This window comes from Spea bombifrons, chromosome 6 (genome assembly GCF_027358695.1).
Source record: "Spea bombifrons isolate aSpeBom1 chromosome 6, aSpeBom1.2.pri, whole genome shotgun sequence".
NCBI lineage: Eukaryota > Metazoa > Chordata > Amphibia > Anura > Pelobatidae > Spea > Spea bombifrons.
Genome location: NC_071092.1, coordinates 38,944,773 through 38,964,496, shown reverse-complemented (window position 1 = coordinate 38,964,496; position 19,724 = coordinate 38,944,773). Strand labels below are relative to the sequence as shown.

Here is a 19,724-nt window from a genome sequence, read left to right as displayed (position 1 = left end):
AGGATACTAGAAAGTCCGTCACTTGGATGCAGCAAGTTGGACACTGTAACAATGAAACAGGTTGCGAATTGCTTGATCTTGACCTAGAGTCCCAAAAATGCTGGTGCTCCCTCGATTTAGCACACAAGCCAAGCTGGAGACACACGCTGGTTAGACTCACAAACCCAGCTGATGCCACCTCGGTAGACATACTGCTGGAAGTCAAAGGGGACCTGGGCCTGACCAATTATAACAAGGAAGCAGCAACACTCTCCAATTGTTGGTACTCTATAAGTCTAAAGTCTATAAAGTCATTGCTCCTTCATCTATGCATCAAGGCATTTATTGTTCCAGCTGGAATTCCAAATTTTACCCATCCTGCACTAGACATAAATGCAGTATTGATGTATTTTTTTACCTCCCCATGGCAGTGCAAATAATGAGGCCTTCATAACTATGGGCAGATAGTGATTTTCTAGCACTCCAACTGCCTCTTAGTCAGTCATCTAACTGCCTGAGAAATTGAGAATCTTCTAAATCAAGCCCACCACGGCTGGAATGCTAGAGGTTATCCATATCCTCCTCAGTCAATTCCATTCCTAACATGATAGTAAATACTGTTGGAAAGTAGCACCATTTAATGTAAAATAAATGACAATGCACGGTCTCAAGTGTCACATAACAGTGATAAGGCACTAGATACAAATATAATTAAAAGTAGAAAAAACTACTATTAAACAAAAAAGTCAGTGCTTTTTGTGTAATGTGTTGTTACTCATACCTTTTATCTATATTGCATTTAAAGGTGAGTTTGTGGAATGCTCATAAAATACGCTAAACTATTTAATCATTGTCATAATAAAAAAACAAACATCAGCATATGCAGTAATATCAAAATATATCAAAAATAGCAATAATAGTTTTTTTAAATATAGAAAATGTACATTCCTTTTTTTTTCTTTTTAACAAATGCTCATAAATATTAAAATATATTTATACTTCTAAAAATCAGTTCCACAAAAGAGTAAAAAAAACATCTTTGCAAGTTAGCAAGCAGGAAAAATATAGAAATATCAATTGGTCAACAAAATATATCTTCTTGACAGAAAATCATCCCAAATATTAACATCGGTACTGTTTGGACATTTCAGAGGCATCTGTGATATAACCTTTGATCACGGTATCTGATGAGGTCCAAATGGACACAACTTCATTGTAGGTGTTCTAGAACCCCATGATCTCACTCAGTAGTATGCTACACAGCAGAATATGTTCTTTTCTCTCTGTCATATTCCAACATATCAGCAAATAATGGTCCAAATGACTTCATCTTTACAGTTATAGAACTATACAGAAAATGATGGAACCTTCTCTAACATTATGGACTTGGCCTGAGGGTTAGATATCCAGAGATCTTCCTCTTCACTTTTTTTCTTTTTCTTTTTGCCTGCTTTTGGATTGACTGTTTCACTCCTTCTGGTCCGACAGCAGCAGACATGACAAGAAATGATACTGATGATCAAAAGAAGGAGCAACGGGAGGGTCAACAATACTCCTAGGCAGATGGTGTTATAAATACCTTCTTCGTGCTTAGCTTTTATCATGTCATACATAGCATGAAAGAAAGCAGTTATTCTGTCCATTATGGAATTGTCGATTTGTTCTATAATCCAACCAACTTGGTGATGTTTCTCAGTACCTTTCCAGTAATATAATGCATTGGAAAGAATCCACTTAAATCCAGTTATTTCCAGAGGTGATTGCAGCTACTTAAATTGCTGGTCTCTACCTGCAAGAGAACAAGAGTTACCTTTATTGCACATCAAAGTGGGATTTTAGTTAAATGCCATTTAACAAGCGACCTGAGGCTTTTCCTTTCACGTAAATAGGGGATCAAAAATTACTATTAAGATTAAAATTAAGCCACGTCGTCTAGAAAATACTGTCTAGTGGATCCTACATTTTTTTGTTTTTTAGCATCAGTAATCTTAACGGAGGAGCTAGGGCAGCCGGTCCTCTTTGCCACAAAGCTCCAGGAACCCCTTCTACCCACCCCAGAGGGCTTAGGCATCAGGTCCCATTTTGCCCTACAGCTCAAGGTAACACTTCCACTCACCCCACAGGGGTGCTTAGGTTCCCTTTGCCCCGCAGCTCCAGTAATCACATTCTCTCACCACACTAGGGGGTAAATTTGTAGGTAAAATGGGTAGAAGTGGGAAGGAGGCTGGGGAGCAGAAAGGGTAATTTACCACACACACACAACTGCAAGAAAATAGAGGTAAATATTTTTTTCGGAACCTGAATAATAATACCTTCAATCACCTTTATAATACGTGTTCATCATTAGTTATCATATTAGTTATGAAAAGCTGTTTCCCACTGCTGACAGACCACACTAAAATTACTTTTCCAATCTCATGCTAACATTTGCTTTATATTAAACCAACATTTTCATAACAGATGAATTGAGATGGAGCTTGCCAAATGTTTGTAGAGTTTAGGAAACGCATATCTGGAAAATATCTCATATTTTCTGCCAGTAAAAAGTGCATTTCTTGAATTCAATAAAAAAAATAGATATTTGTTAGATATAAGAGTTGGAGCATCCCGTTGGTGTCTTTGGAACAAGAATGGTTTCATGTTATAGATGGGGGTCTTTGAGTATTACAATTGGGTTGACTGGGCCTTGAGATCCAGATATGTTGGCCAATTTTAATTATTTCAGGACCAGAACTTTCCCCTAAAAAGACTACTTAAATCTACAGGTTAGGATGTTTTGTAGATAATCTGGCCTGCATAGAGGGGATGTGCGCCAAAAAAACATTAATTGACTCCAGTCCTTATGTATGTACCCAGTACACATTGTCCTGGAACTTAATGCTTGGATTAGCAACTACCAACTGAAAAAAGGTGCCTGGACTTCGAATACACTATAAGGGAGAATATTGGATTACTCGATTGTTAAATGCCTTTATAAAACACTTCAGATAATTTCAAAAAGTATGTCTTATTGTCCAACACTGTGGAATATGATGATTATGGTGATGTGGTGGTTGGCACATCACAGCAGGCTGCAGGTAGAACTAGGTAGGTATCACTAGGGTTGGGGGCACTAGGGATTCTTGCCCAGGACCCCAGTATTATGCACGAGACCACTCCTGATTTGACCTGGAGACATTGGAAAGCAACTCTTCACATAGAGACTCTGGGTCAAACCAGGAGAGTTCCCAGGTTTCTGTCTTTCTTTGTGGCAGGTTAGCCTATATAGCCAACTAGTCTTGCCCCCGTACAAAGCCAAGAAGAATGAGAGCTCTGGGTAGCCTAGCCTGGGAAGTTCTCAGGTATGCCCTGGCTAGGCTACCCTTTATTATATATATATATATATGTATATACAGCCCTGGGGAACACAGAACACAACTTGTCGGGGCCATAGCACTTTATGTTACACTGTATCTCAGAAATGCGTTGTGGTGTGATCACATCCTGTTTGTGAGAAGCCTGGCAGCTGCCAACTCTACGCAGAGTTTATTTAACTTCTGTTTACTTAACTGGCTGAAACAGGTTTTCCAGAATATCTGCGATAAAGTTCTATCCCTGCCAGCTTTGGTTATCAAAGTAACATTTTACAAAGCATTTCACTTTCTAAAATAGAAAGGTTCTGCTTACACCGCACAGAGATCATGATTAACTAAATGTTCATTAATTCTAATAAAAACATGATAGCCTTCTACATTGCACGATGTTCTCATATTATGGGATAAGGTGAAAGAGAATGCTTTCCGTGTAATTATATCTGTAGAATTTGGTATAATTTACTGAAATTCCAGTATATAGGACAGTAATATAAGTCGTGGTGCGGTTGCAAAGAGACAAAGCTCCAAAAATCTAACAGGATCTCCTGACCAAAAATGGAACCTGAATTGTGCTGGGTGTAATAAGCATGGCACTGTGTCCATATCTCATAATAATATACAAACATGATGTAGGTATCGCTGATACTAATTCCCTGGTCTATTAGGGAAGTGGTGGAGGCCGCATTTAGTTTGGTCTTGCCAATAAAAACAAAGGAACAGAAAATGAGCTTAACCCCGAGCACTTCAGAAGCGACATAACCATCTATCCTCCCCTGATTCCCCTCCTTTTCACAAACTCAGAATTATGAACCGCTACGGCTCTAACAGTAGCAATAATATGTGTACAAAAAGCAGAAAATGTATTTCTGATTTAAATACTTGGGAACTCTGGGTATAACCCCTGGGCATTTGGCCACGCCTACTCCTTGCCCAATTCCCCTCCCAGTCTCCACCCACTTAAGGATATCTGGGGCTAGCCCTGCCCCCTCCCCAATCAACGCTTTTAGAAGAAGTAGAGCTAGAGCTACATTATTCTTCTCGAAATGATTGCAGAATCACAAAATAGCTATTACTAGGTCACAAAATCACATCATGCTCCCTAGACATGGCTCTAACCACCCTCTTAGACAAAACTGCCCCCGCTGGCCATTTGATGTGATAAGTGCTATGGGGTAAAGAAGAACTAGCTATTTTTATAAACACACTAGACAAACCATAAAGAAATCTATTGATCTTTCGTCCACACCTAAACAAAAAAAATCCTGTTAAATCAGGAAATGCTGACAAGGCTGTATGTTTTTTTTAGTATTTGGTAAATTAATTTACTTGGCCCTATTTAATCAATCAAGATTAAGCAAGGAAGGGTGTTTATTAGATTGTACAGATATGATAATACCAGAGACAGCCGAGAGACAAGCTAAACACCAATTAATGCAGCACCCGCGGCCATGTACCTGGGGTTATATTTGTGTGCAGAATTATTTACGACACCATCATTAATTACCGTATATATTTTGCCTTAAATGTATGTCCATAATAAAAACACATTTGTGTTACTGTATTGTTGTGAATCTGCTTCTTTAACATTGTATTCAATGTATATATTAGGATGTCTCTTAAACAAATATTTATTTGGTTTATAGCTATTCATGTTGTTGCATTAAATCTGTTTTATGGCAATAGTTTCATTTTTATCATTTGAATTTGCTTAGAAGCACAGGATCCATTCTATGGTGTATTATTTCTTGATTTCTTGGCATAAAAGGACATTTTAGTCCCTCGCTAAATATTTATTAAAAGTAAACTGAAGTCTATTTGCATAGACTTGTATTTTTCAGCATGCAAACTACTTGTTTTCCTCGTCCTCTGTCGGGTTCTACTGAGGCCTGCATACTTAAGTACATCAAAGTGGGCCGAATGGTTCTTATATGCCGTCAAACCACAGTCAACCACCATTTGTCCTGTCCTTCTCTGAGTTTCTCTTTCTTTAGAACGTAAATAGTTTACACTGATTTGTACCCACCACTGACCCCCCCTAAATGTCAGTCTGGGTTGCCAGCATTATTATGTAGAAATGAATAAGTCACATAAGGAGAGGGTTAAGAAAGTCTCTGGTGAGATGTTGGATAGTCATGAGGATTTCCCAAACTATGACGGCAGCATGCTGTTCCCAGCTTAAATGGGTAAATTAGGACAAAGGAGAAAGGCAAATAAGATTAACATGAAATACAGTTTATAAAGTCATCAAGATGTTGCCATCTGAGAAAAAGTTGGAAGGATTATGTTGCGAGCCAAGTGCTCACTCTTCTGGTAAATAGATTCAGCCTGATTCACAGCCACAGCCCAGCGAAGGAATGTGGTTTTGTGTCTGCTTGTAGAGCCATTCTCTATTATCTCACTGCTGGAAGGTTTAAATACACGGGCATATTATTTAATATAAACCTGACTCCTCTCTGACGGGGGCCCTGGCAGTTTCCCCGATTACGTGAGCTTCTTAAGTAGCCGTTGGTGGTGCTGCTACTTTATGAGAAGTTTTTTTTTGTCTGTGTGACTCCCTCACTTTCTTTCCACAGAAAGCCCGTCCAAGCCTTTTTATGAATACGTTCTGAATTTAGGCACTGCTCATCTAGAATGCCCAGCAGTATTGACGGTCAAAATATTGGCCAATTAGACAAGTGAATCCCAGACTTTTGGCAGATATGAGAAAAAATGTAATCCATCAATTCATCATTACCACTGTACCCTTCTAGACACAATTTGTTCCTTTCGTCCACCATCCAGAACATCATGTTGCATCTCTGATTTCTCCTTCCCAGCTGGCTTCTAACACATCACGGAGTCTAGTGCTGAGGCCTGGATTCTTAGAAAGGTACAGAGGCATATCCCCAATAGTGCTACTTATTAAACGAAGAGGGGCTTAATGATAGCTCTGCTTACTTCTAACTATGTTCCCAGTTATTACTTGGCTTTACCTGCTCCATTGGCCAGAAGGTGCCAGCCTTTACCTATGGTAGCTTCACAAACCTCCCCCTCCACTTAGGTACAGATGGATTTGAAGAGCGCTCATCCCAGGCTCCTTTATGTCTGAAGAAGGCAGGACTCCAAGGGCAGTTGTGGTAGATCTAGTCTTCTTGCCATAATTTTGCGCTTTCCTTAAAAATAAGAGCGACCTCTGCCTGTGTTTTTTTACTTCTCTTCAGCCAGTCTGAGTATTTGCAGATAGAATGTTACACTGTATATAATTCACTTCATCGGTATGAATGCAACCTTGTGAATTTTGTGAAATCGTTCTCGTCTGAGTAATAATGAAAGAACTTAAATTTTCTCAAAACTGATAAGGATTTCCTGCCCACCAAGCCATAAATACGATCGGTGCTCATTATTAACATATTGCATCAGCTCGGTTTTGGTGGTGGTGGTGGTGGGGGGGGGTTGTCACTTATAGACGCATTATTTTCTTGCAGGTGTGTAAAAGTAATTTTTTTGACAAGACAATATTGACCCCTCATAATGTATAGTACAGGCACTAAAATGAAATATTTAATCTTGTCTCTGCTCTAATAATTAACAATGCATTATGCATTATGCTGCCCTTCTCATAGGAGAAACCTGTGTGATTTGTCCTTCCTAGTAAATACTTATTATAGAAAGATGCCATTTTTCATCTCACTGCAATTCACATACAACTCACTGATTACTGAATCCACAGTATACCACAGTATATGGGTGTGTAGCTTTATTCAAGGAAATATGCGGTAGGCGCTGAATGTTGGTTTTCCCATGTGATCATTTCTGTTTGTTTATTTCTGTCTCACTATGTCCGTCCACGTGACTTATCAATGTATATTTGTAATTGTGTCTGCGTGAGAACGGTTGTCTTCCAAATAAGTATTTTCCATGAAAGGAAAAATACTGTAAAGCATGTCTATATCTACTGTATGTACGTATGTATGTATGTATATATATATATATATATATATATATATATATATATAAAAGCACAGTCAAATCAGTAAAATACGTAACACTGGTAGAAAGAACTATTTTGATGGCAAAACATTGCATCCAACATCTAGTTGTTATGATCCTGTAAATACCACGGGTATGGAAATCAAACAGAACATACAAAAGGTTGCTCGCTCTACGTATTATTCTGAAAGGTATCCAAGAGCGCAGACGGGGGGACCTTTCATGTCACCCTAGGGAGCAGCCACATGTGTCAGGGCTTGATCACTTCTTTCCCTGTGGTTACTCGACCAGGATTTGTGCACCGGCGTGCAGCTATATAATCTTCATAAATACTCTCACCCGCATTCCACTGCTTCAGAGCATACAATTTGCATTGCCGTCACACAGGAAGCCGTGACAGTCTACTTTCTGTAGTATATCAGCATGACACAATGCATGCTGGGTGTGTATTAAAGTAATGCAACCATTTCAAAATATTAAGAATAATTTTTCAAGCCTCACTCAACAGAACAGTATCATGACCAACTGTAACTGTCTATCTATCTATCTATCTATCTATCTATCTATCTATCTATCTATCTATCTATCTATCTATCTATCCGCCTAATGACGTTAATGCGGTTTACTGCCGGATATGACACGTGCGTTACCTTGTTATGTGTGTATGGGGTGTTGCTGGCTGTGGCCAAGTCATTTCCTGTTGTGACAATCATACCTGGGAACTTTCTGGCTAGCCAGGTAGTCCCGCTGACGTCGGAGGGTAGTCCCGCTGACGTTGGAGGGTAGTCGACGGAGGGTAGTCCCGCTGACGTCGGAGGGTAGTCCCGCTGATGTCGGAGGGTAGTCCTGCCCAATGTGCTTCCTGGGGACCTAAGACAATAGTCAAATCCGAGTGCACGCCACAGGGGGTTTGAGTGAGGGCTGACACACTGTGGTGCACTAGAAGCACTAAGGACTCCTATTCGCACTTTCTATTTTTCTCCCTAGTCCGGGCTGGTGGTGAATTCATTTTTATAACCCCATCCAGGGGCTGGGCCGTAATGGCACTCTTATTTTTTATTCTTTTTTCTTCTCACAGTCTCAATTTCTGTTTGTATGACTATTTGCGATTGAAATATTATTGAAATATTTTGCTAAAAATTAGCACAGTGGGATCAGGTTCCTTAAGACCCTGCTTTTTGCTGGAGAAGGTGGTTGGCCTATTGGCTACTATCTAAACTTGAAGACTTCACCTATCTTCCTTTTGTAAGAGAGGTTAGGACCTAGAAAGTCCAGCGCTCCTTTTGTCTTTTGGCCTAGGAAGGAATGTGTTGAATATCTCCTCTGGGAATGTGATCCCAGAAGAGGAAGATTGTTGATCCAGTGATCACTGTGGCCCCCCAAACGGCACCTATTAACTGCATGTGTTCACCATTTTACGATTGCAGCACAGCACCTCGGTCTTCAAAAATAAAAAAAGGAAAAAATCTGTGTATCTGCGTACATGAGTAGTGGAAAGGCAACAGCGGCAGAAATCCTGTTAAATCTTCAACTAGTCATATCCAACCGTGCTGCTCCCTCCAGTCATCCTTCAGCCTGTCGCATGTACATACAATAAACACTGTTAATGTTTGCTTGTTTTCTCTAGAATCATATATTGTGGCCTAGAGCAATTTCATTAGGTATGTTTTTCTCCAGTGAGTTCTCCGGGCTTCTAATGGTCTTCGATTTATGAATATTTCAGTTTGAACAGAATTGGGTAATACCCAAGCCTTGGACTGTTAGTGGTCCTTTAGGATTGGTTTGTAAACTACAGCATTAAACAATTGTCAATTTGAAAAAGTGGTATAGAACAGCAGGGAAAAGAAACTCAGGGTTCTATATTGGATCTAATATACCGAAAAGTGGCAATATTATACGAGGTTTGACAATTCACTTTCTGCCTATTCAGTTGCAGGCAGAATGTAAGTACATTTGCAGTCTAACAAGATGGTAGAATGTCCAGCCCTGATATAATATACTGGGATCCGAGCTACACAAAGTTTAAGGGATGGTTCAATGAATTTATAACATTGTATATCCCAATGACTGGACTCTAACCAAGACACATAAAAAACACATCATGCAGGGTAGCTATGATTTTTCAGTAGGGAAATGTTAATAGTTCCACAGAAGAAAAAACATAAAATGCCAATAAATGCCAGCAATGTTAATGCTAAACCCTTTTCACTGTATCTCACCAAACCAAAAACAGAAAGGGAGAGAAAGAAATCATAATAGCTGTACTGCGCCACTAGGAACGTTTAGGAAATCCAAATCAACAAACTATCCAACTCAAGAATAAACAACATAAAAAATAATCATATATAAATCAACAAAAAGTCTCTAGTTTGCCAACTCACTTGTAAGTTCTCTCCAACTTGGATCTTCTCCACAAACTCGGCCACCATTTTGCCACCCCAGCCCAGGTTCAGAAGAGTAGAGAGAACCACATCCCCCAGAGGGAAAAGGAGCCCCTGCACCTGAACTACTTCATCAGCTCTAACCCAATACTCCATCCCACAGCCACCAAGGTGTCTACACGTTGAGAAAGGCTTTCTGATTACATTCTACTGGAGCTGACAACTCCTCCATTTCCTAAATTAAATCAACCTTTTGGTAAACTGTTTCTATGCAGGGTAGCTATGATTTTAATACATCATGGTACTATCCCATATGTAACTGTCATTAAAAGAGAACGATACACAAAAACAAGCTTTACACCACATCACAAGCTTCCTAACTGCTGGAACAGATACATTAAAGTATGTAATGGGAGGACAGCAGGCAATCTACTTAGTTCTGCATCTGGACAAAGGGGCTTATTCACTAAAAGTTATGTTTTTGCTCAAATTAAAAAAGAGAACAGCATTCAATCTGAAGCGAACAACATTCAGTCTTCAACAAAATGGTCATAGCACTGGAAACCCATAGAGGAAACACAAATTTGGTCAGCCATGGTGGAAAGTTTGGCTAAAGACCTGGTTGCATTTTATCTGGACAAGCACTGTCACCAAATACCAATGCAAGATAAATACAATTCCAAAATTATGCTAGGTGCTCATATCTTTCAATTAGACCAGTGTAGGTCAAGCCTGCCATACCCAGCCAGTGAAATATTTCCATTGACAATCAGATCTTTCTCCACGATAACATCTAAGAACCTGACAACTAGACAACAGAGGAGCTCGCTACATGCTTTATTGTGAGCTATATTTATACCTTTGATGTTTTATTTAAAAACCCACTTATTTAGAAATATGCTTGAATAGGACTTTGCTTCTTAGGGTGAGCTCAGCCTTTAAAATTCCCAGCAGCTGTCATTGTAACAGATTTTTGTATGCGTCAAACTAAATAAGAAATGAAGGCATGTAACAGAAAATATGCTTTAACACCTTATCATTTTTTGGATGGAAATTTAAAGTGATTCAATATACTCCAGACGCCCATCTAACCAGCTTCCAAATAGAGAGTATCAGGTGCTTAACAAACGAAAAATACCATCTCCATACGAGACGCTCTCTTGATAATAAAAATAGCTGCCTTAGGCAGTTTTTTAATATCCACAAAGTTTTATTTTCTTGTTCACTATGTTAATTATGGTAATTATGTCAGAGGGGAAACAAAAGGAGAGAAATGGGAACTCCCTAATTGGATTAAGTTTATTCCCGCGTCGATGATATTCAGATTTAAGTAAGAGAATCTAAAGTATGGTATTTCAGAACCTGTTTGGAATTCTCTTGGACTGGGCCACTAGAACTCAGTAGGATCCCTCATCTAGGCATGACGTTAATGGGGACTTTGTACAGTAGAACTCAGCAGAGTAAATGGTAAATAAGGTTTGAGTTACCTAAAGCTGCCTTGACCAAGGTTGGCAAAACGAAGGAATATTTAGTCATCTTATTCAACTTCATAGCTACAACTCAGTGAACAAAGTCGACATGATTCTGTAGATATTAGGTGTACTTACTAGGTGTATTAGGTGTAATCGTATTCTCGTGTAAAATGTATGACAGATTCAAGACCTTGCTTCTCGCCGAAGTTTTAGAGGGAATCTCTGAAGTACTCTAAGAGTATGACATCATACTTCTCACCATGTTGTCTAAATAAAAGGTCTCCCTGACATCTACAGACTTTTTATCAAATGTGACTAATATGACAAAATCCTTTTTTATGTGAAGAATCCTTGAGAGCTATTTTATATTAATATGTAAACTTATATATGATCACAGCTGGCGGGGGTATGTGCATGGGGCTGACGGGGGTGCCAAATATTCTAGGTACGCCCCGTAATGTGTTACAGTGTTACAAGCAGTACAAGCATTCTCCAAAATGTCTTGGTATGCGGAAGGGGACATACCAAGACATTTTGGACAATGCTCTGCTTCTTGTGGGAACAGTTTGGGGAAGGCCCTTTTCTATTCCAGCATAACCGAGCCCCAGCACACAAAGCAAGGTCCATAAAGATATGGTTGGATGAGTTTGGTGTGGAAGACCTTGACCGACCGCACAGAGCCCTGACCTCAACCCCATCAAACACTTTTGGGATGATCTGGAACGGAGATTGCGACCCATGCCTTTCCATCCAACATCAGTTCCTGGCCTCACAAATGTTTTCCTGGATGAATGTGGAAAAAATTCTATAGAATCCCTCCAAATTCTTGTGGAAAGCCTTCCCAGAAGAGTGGAAGCTGTTATCGCTGCAAAGGGGGACCAACTACATATTAATGTCTATGTATTTAGAATGCGATGTCATCAAAGTCCCTGTGGGTGTAATGGGCAAGTGTCCCAATACTTTTGTCCATACAGTGTATCTTTAATGCTGCATTCAGTTGTACAATATTACATTCAACAGAATAGGTGGGTTTTCACCTTAAAACAACTCTGGTATCCAGTTGTTGCTGTGGAAGGCTAGAATACAATACCGTTTTGGAGTTCATTGCATTCATTATAGCTCTGTGGATCCAAAACATTTGGATTTCAGCAGAAAACATTTACACTGATAGCTCCTGGTATACCATGGTACTAACAAAACCAACAAATTCACCTCAGATAAGGGCCTGCATGACCCTTCACAGATATGAATAAGACTTCTTCTGCCAGGAGGATATTCCACTTATCTCGCACCCTCTCAGTTTATGTAACATTCCCTGTTGAAAAATGCTTGCGGTAACTTTGCACAGCGCTAAGCACACAGACAGAGTTATCCCAGAATACACTAAACTCTATAAGAACAAAGTCTGATTCTTTGTCTGTTTTTCTTTTTGCCCCACAGTATTCTAAATGTTCCTCTCCAGTACATGGCAGCGACTGCTGGCAGCGGAGGATTTAAATGCCTTACTTGTTGCAAAACACAATCAGTTTTATTTTAGGCCCAAGTGCTTTCAGATTGTCCATATTTGGGGAAGACCAGTGGAATTTCCAGCTTTAATGAATGGGGCGTAATGTATTTTCCTCTAAATTGTTATCACAGGACTGCGAATAAGCCCAGAGGGAAATGCACTCAATGCATTCAATGTCTTTCCAGTAAGAAGGAAAACAAGCACACAAGCTGCTAATGGAACAAACACAGACGCCTGTTATTACTTAAAGTATACACATGTTATATACAAGGGGATGCACAGATTACACCTTATAGAATGAGAACCACAAATGGAAGCACGCATTTCATATGAATGAATCTATTCAATGTACAGAGACTGTAATTCATACAACGCACTTGTCTTATACAGGGCTAGTCTTTCTGCTCAATTACATATATAGTATATATATATATATATATATATATATATATAGATATATGTTTTAGTGGCCAATATGGCGCTCTGAATTTATTATGGTCTAGTTAATAATAAATTATAAACTGCTTTCAGTTTTGTATAAAATAATCATACACATTAACCTCTTGAATAACCTGCCCTGAAGGCCAATAACTTGGCTGGTACTGGAGAAATCTCTGCAATGAGGAACAGAGCTACAGAAGAAAACGCCTCTTTAGCCCCAAATCATATTTGCGAACTCAATTTAGCTCAAGTAGCTAAATTTAACATTATGTGACATTCGGAATGTACTCACTGCAGGATACATTTTTGCAGAAAAGCTGATAAAATTTAGCAAGTAGTAGTTGCAGTGAGAAGAAGCCCAAATGCAGCTAGCAGTGGAGTTTAAGATATTTTCTCATCTAAGCAATATACATTTTCCATATGAAATTATGTGTCGGAGCTAAATCTTGATAAAATGAACCGGGGATTGCTAAAAATAAGCAATAAGAACTGGAATGATAAAAATGTAGATTTACAGGACAAAAATTGGATTCTTAGTTGAAGTTGATGGATTTATGTTTTTTTTTGGAGTCTTAATTACTATGTTACAGTGTTTCCTAATCATAAATAGAACCTAAAAGTATGGAAACAAATTGCTACATGTTCAAAGTCAGAGATTTGACATCTATATTATTCTGCGGAATGCATTTAGAAGCTGAAAAACAGGCTTCTTAGAATCAGCTACAACTACTGGGACTATTGTTGGTATTTTAAAGGCAGGCTGGTTAAAAGAAGAAAACTTGAGCAACAGTATTAAAATCAATATACAGATCCAGAGCTGTCATTTCACACCAGTCCTTTTAGATTAAACAGAGTTCCAGACCCAGATAGCTGTCAGCAGACTGGGCTGAAGCTTCTTTAAGTTTTAAACAGGAGCTGAATCCTACCTTGGCTGGGGAGGCTGGATCCATGCAGTGCAGGTTCTGAGAAGTTAACTTTTCTTGCCCTGTAGCTCCAATCTTAGAGACGTCAAGGAAATTGTAAGAAGTTGTTTTTCTGTGAGGCTGTCAGATTTCTCATAGGTCTGTTCTCTCCCCCTCCCTCTCTCCTGCCTGCCCCAGTTTATTTCCTCCTTTCCCTCCCCTCCCCTCGACTCCCCTCCCCTCCACACTGGTACCTGGAGCAGTTACTGTGACTCACCCTGGTCTGATGCTTCTCCCTGTTCTTTGTGAAGCATTTCTCCCCCCCATGCTTGTTCATGTCATTACACATTGGTGAAGGGCTGGCAGCCAACATATAAGCTGATGGAACTATCCTGAGACTACTAGTGATTCAAACATGCATGGAGTGCACTGACTAGAACTTTGCTGGAAGATATTTATTTTCTGCTATTTAATGTTATTTACTGCTTAAGATAAAAACAGCATTGCAGGTGTGAGGAGGCTACTCCTCTTTTTTGGAAGAGAAGTGATAGATTCGGGGGATTCTAAATATTAAAGAATAAAAGTATTCAATGTGCAGAGACTATACTTCGCTTGTCTCAGACAGGGCCACTGTTGCCCTTTTGGGGTTTTTTGGACTAGAGAGGTTTCCGCTCAATTGTATATATATATAGTTGAAATCTTGAGAAAGGATCATGGTGTTGTCCGAAATGTTGTGAAATTTCTGTACTTTGTATGTATCTGGCAGGAGCTGCACCTGGGCAAGTAATTATTATTGATTCATAAAAGCTGAGTGCAAGCCTTGTGGATTTTATATATGTGTATGTGTATATATATATATATATATATATATACACACACACACAGTATATATATATAATATATATATATATACACATGTATATATGAGACTTGTGCATTCCAGTTTGTAAACAAGGCTAGACGAAAACAAAGCACAAATACTATGAATTTTCTGCCGACCACTTCCGCATCTCGCATCATCTTGTAACCTCCCTGCAAAAATAATGGAGCTTCCGGTGACGTCCTCTCCCCTGATTAGAAAATCGGGGAGAGGACATCACTGCCAGCTCCACCGTTTTGCACTATGATAACCTTGTGTGAACAATCTGCCATTAAATTCTCTGTTTTGTAACAGCGATGGAGAGTGCTGCTACATACAAAACGTTTTAAAAACAACTCAACCAAGAACTAAAAGATGCCTGTCATACACTGTGTAAAGAGTTTAAACGCACTGGCACATCAAAATATACATTTCAGCTCTCACAGGCCTTGTTAGCAGGGTGCAGTCAGTAACCCACTAAGCAGAATTGTAATGGTGAGTCCAGGAGAGGCCCTCTTTGCTCTCTACCCTGCACCTGAGATTTTGGGGCCCTCTTTTTCTAGTGCGAGAAGAGACAACACTTACAAGCTACTTTGTCTCTGTTTAGTTGATGATTCCTGTTAATTGGTTCAAGCAGCCTTTGTAGTGATGAGCTTCAGGACTTAACAAACTACCTTCTGGTACAGATCTCATCTTGCATGTGGCCAGCAGGGGACTGGGGTTGATAAGCAGCCATGGCACTTTAAGGCTAGCTGTCACTAAATAATGAATGCGCATGACCCAGATGCCGACGGCACACTGCAAGACCCAATCTAAAGCAGGAAGGCTTGGTATGCGGTGGTATTGGCTACAGGCCCACTGGGGATTTGCCTGAGGTGCCGATGGGCAGTTTCGGACCTGCATATGGCAGGATAGTCCTTTACCTTTAAACTTAGTATCTCTAAGCAACTACAATGAAATACTTAATTACACTGGGGAAATGAAAATCACAAGGTATAGGTAGTTTTGCTGATCTTACTTATGCTGAAGGCTGTTACAGTTGAGAAATGCTTAAAATTGTCCATTGCCTTCCTCTATGGGGATTACATAAAGTACCAAAAGTGTGGTTTTGCAGTCTTATTTTTGTGGTATTTTGCAGCTACCATTGATGTTGCTTTTTTGTTGAGGAGATGATGTAGTCTCTGTGCTCTGGACTAAGTAAACCAAGTGTGATTATAATTTCGCCGTTCTAAAACAGGAACACAAACTCACCCCCTGCATCCTCTCCGAGCTGCATTTGGCAGAATAGCAAAATGGAATCATAACATAGATAAACACTAACAAACAAATGGTGCTAGATAGACAGAAGTAGTAAAACATTCAAGAGGATTGATATTAATGTGTTTTATATACCTCCTCAGACATCCATATTATTTCATATGTCTTTGGCTTTAGATTCCCCCCCTAACCGCGTATGCTTATATTCTAATGCCAGAGAAAACACAGCTTACTCTCACAAACATTTTGATTTTTCGCTTTAAATACACCTGGAGAATGAAGGAGCGTTCTTTAATCCAGTTGATCTTGGAAAAGTAAAGGAGAGCGTTTAAGAAGTTTAGAAGAAATGAGGCTGTACCTTTAAGGGTGCATTAAATCCATAGAATAACAAGGCATACAGCATTTTATAGGTTAATCTCCTGTTAATAGACTGGACTTGCTGGAATCCTGTGATCCTCCAGCTATGGTTGGGCTATAACTATAGCTGGCTAGGTGTTTACTATGACCAATTAGCCAGAATAATCCTTTACATTAAGAATCTTGCCCCGGAATCCCTTTTTTTGTCGTATGGTCCATTATATGTTAAACTGAAGCAGGGAACAGCAGATTGAAAACATACCAGATATAATAAGAATGCAACTTACGGTATGAGACGTGACTAAACAGTAACCTCTTTCCCCAGTTCTTAAATGTATAGCTTGGAGGTGCAAAATGAATCAACTATAGATCACTGTAATCTGGCAACACGCCTATTAAACATAATTTCACTTAATCCTGTAAACAAAGAAATAACATTCATTAGTAAAGTTTTCAGACGCTGTCTCCTTGTATTGTATGCCATGTAAGCCACCAGTGCCGGCTAAAAAGGCTTTTTAGGAGGGGTACAGATATAAAATGGGTGCGGCCCAGGGAGAAATAAGAGGGTAAATTGGTAAAGCTTAACCAAAATATGTAGGACAGCTGCCTGGGGCACCTGAATTATGACTGAGCAGTGGTGTATTGTTCATAGGGCCACATGGATTTCTTGTAGTAGAGACAGAAACCCATGTGGCCCTCTTTCTTATCCCGTTGTCCTTTCTAAGAGTCAAAGCATAACGCTATCTAAAATATTTAGTTTGTCTTTGGCGACATTTGCATACCTGGGACCTTCCCAGGGTAGGCACCCGGAGCTCTCCCTCTTCTCCGGGAGTACCTATGTGAGGGGGTGGGGCTAGCCTCAGGCTGCCTTACATGGGCATGGAGTAGGAGGTAAACTGGCGCGTGATTGGGTGAATTTAAACAACCCCTCCCCCGCCCATAAAAAAAGTAAAGTTACCCGGAGAACCCAGGCAAGCATCACTTCACCTGGAGACTCTGGTAAAACCTGGAGAGGTCCTAGGTATGGTTATTTGGCCTTGGACCAGCCCTGGACATAACCACTAAGCCCCTTTCCTTTGTATGAGAATCTCACTTGGGCCGGCCTTCATAATTGTGAATAATGGATTCTGATATTTTAAATGCTTTATTTACTACAAATCCCATTTTAGTGAATTAGATTCATTTGCTGCGTAATTGCATTATATTAAACATGAACATAGGTGCCGTTTTAAACCTTGTTGAGCTTATTGAGTAAGTGCCACAGGACCCAGAAGACAGAAATCGTTCTGGTGGTTAGAATAACGAGGTCAACTCTATTTTTTTAAACAGTATAAACATAATTCTTAAAATAAACAGGTTTGTGATTTGTAGACTATTATAGTTTTGTTAGATGACAGGTTTACCTCCTGGCTCCCTTGGTGATATCTGAGAGTAAAGTATATTTTACAAAGATATGTTACCGCTAATACCGCCTTCAGGGACTGGGACATGATTCAACGACGTGTCAATACTCATCCCCAATTCAATATATTTACATACACCCGGGAACATTATTGCATAGAAATGCATTCGTGTTCTCATTACACACATGCACATAGTATGGCTTCCCTGTGAATGAATCGGAAGAGCTTAGAGGCATTACATGTTGGCCGCAGAGCTGTGGAGAGACACACAACGCTCTGTTTCTTCAGCTGCAGGCTGCGATTGTACAGCTGCAATAACTGGTCGGAATTATTAGTTGGCTGAGTCATGGAAAGTCTGTCTTGTTCAGACGGCTTTTTTTTACATTCCCCAGGTTCTGGGAGCCAGAGGAGTTTTTTTCAACTTTTAGTGAAATCTAAAAATAGAACCCGTCTTGTTTCTCTTTTAGAGGATAAAACTGTAGTGGATAAGGGTGAGAAATGGAAAACGAATCAAAAGGAGGTCTGCTGGGCCGAATTAAGATGCAGCGACACAGCTGTGTGAAGGAGGGTTTATTATAGAAATATTATAAAAATATTAACGGGTTCTGCGAGGCACAAGCAGACGTGAAAGGGTCGGCATAGGTTTATTAAACAAGTCCGAGAAGCAGAATAGAGGTGTTGCGATGGGTCAATATCAAAATATGAAACATTACATACTAGTAAAAAATAGCCCTAAGAACATCAAAGGTATCCTTCTATTCTACAATATTTTGTAACTATTCGTTAAAGAAAATTCTGAAAAAAATGATGATCCAAAATTAGAGAAAGAGATCATTTTCATACATCCAGAAATTGTCAGTGACTGCTTAGATGAAATAATTTGTACCCAGTAACTGAATGAAGTTAAGTCTTTTTAAGTTTATCAAAAAAAAGTATTTGCACGCCATAACCGGGCTCAGGGCTGGACTGGTATTCCCGAATCCAGTGGCCGCACTCACATAGCATTCGGCTGGACATATCCAGCCGCTGGTCGCATGCCGCAGCGTTCAATCTGCCGCTTGGCCAGTGAGTATGGGGCATTTTCCTGGGGTGCCAGATGGGTCCTGCCAGGGTTTAGAGAAACTATTGTATTATAGAAGTGGCTGAAGAAAAACCAAATATACTATGGCAACCTAAATCCATGTATTTATAGTTTCATTTCTGCCTCCTATGTTGGGTTTTATTTTTATTATGAGGAAAATTGTTTGAATTTCTAGTTTGAAACAATATATTGAACCCAATTTTGTTTTAAAATACTTTTTTATTAAACCAGAGCTAAAATACAAATTATTGTACAAAAGACATTAGTGATAACAAATATGTGATCATTGAGGAATAACTGAAGTTACATAGTAAATCGTCCTCCTCTCTTTCTACCACCAAGTGGAGCAGCAATGTAGACTTGGCCATGTTTAGCTTTAAGAGAGCCTGGCTTTATTAATCGCATGTTATATTGGGTTCTTATTAAAGGAAAATCCTTCTGCTTGACTTAACTGGGTTTTATACTCATAGACACAGTCATTTTCGCTTTAGTCATTGTTAAGGACACTAAGTATTTCATTTCCAAATTCATATTTAGATGACATGTAGCTACAAGATACATAATTGCTTAACCTTTAATGGAACTGTGATTTTCTGGGAAATACTATTATGAAATCGGGGCGTGACGTGACCAAATCTGCTCTGACCTCAGAGAAACTTGTTGGTATTAGGAAATGTTTGTCTATGAGTAAGTCACACCTTGGATAGGTTAAGTGGTTAGTGGGACACGAACTACAGTCCTTAAACATGAATGTTTCTACATA

At 39.4% G+C, this 19,724-nt stretch overlaps 1 protein-coding gene across 1 annotated transcript; it reads right to left on the bottom strand.

Annotated features, from left to right (window-relative positions):
• Positions 1-775: 775 nt before the first annotated feature.
• Positions 776-14,176, bottom strand: KIAA0040 (KIAA0040 ortholog). Its single transcript, XM_053469152.1, has 2 exons — positions 14,029-14,176; positions 776-1,768 (listed from the first exon to the last, which is right to left on the bottom strand). Exon 2 carries the CDS (start codon positions 1,620-1,622, stop codon positions 1,326-1,328), a length of 297 nt encoding a protein of 98 aa, XP_053325127.1. The 5' UTR covers positions 1,623-1,768; positions 14,029-14,176; the 3' UTR covers positions 776-1,325.
• Between the last annotated feature and the right edge of the window lie 5,548 nt (positions 14,177-19,724).

Excerpts from the sequence above, each read along its gene's own strand:
- KIAA0040 (XM_053469152.1), bottom strand. The coding sequence starts at position 1,622 with ATGGACAGAATAACTGCTTTCTTTCATGCTATGTATGACATGATAAAA.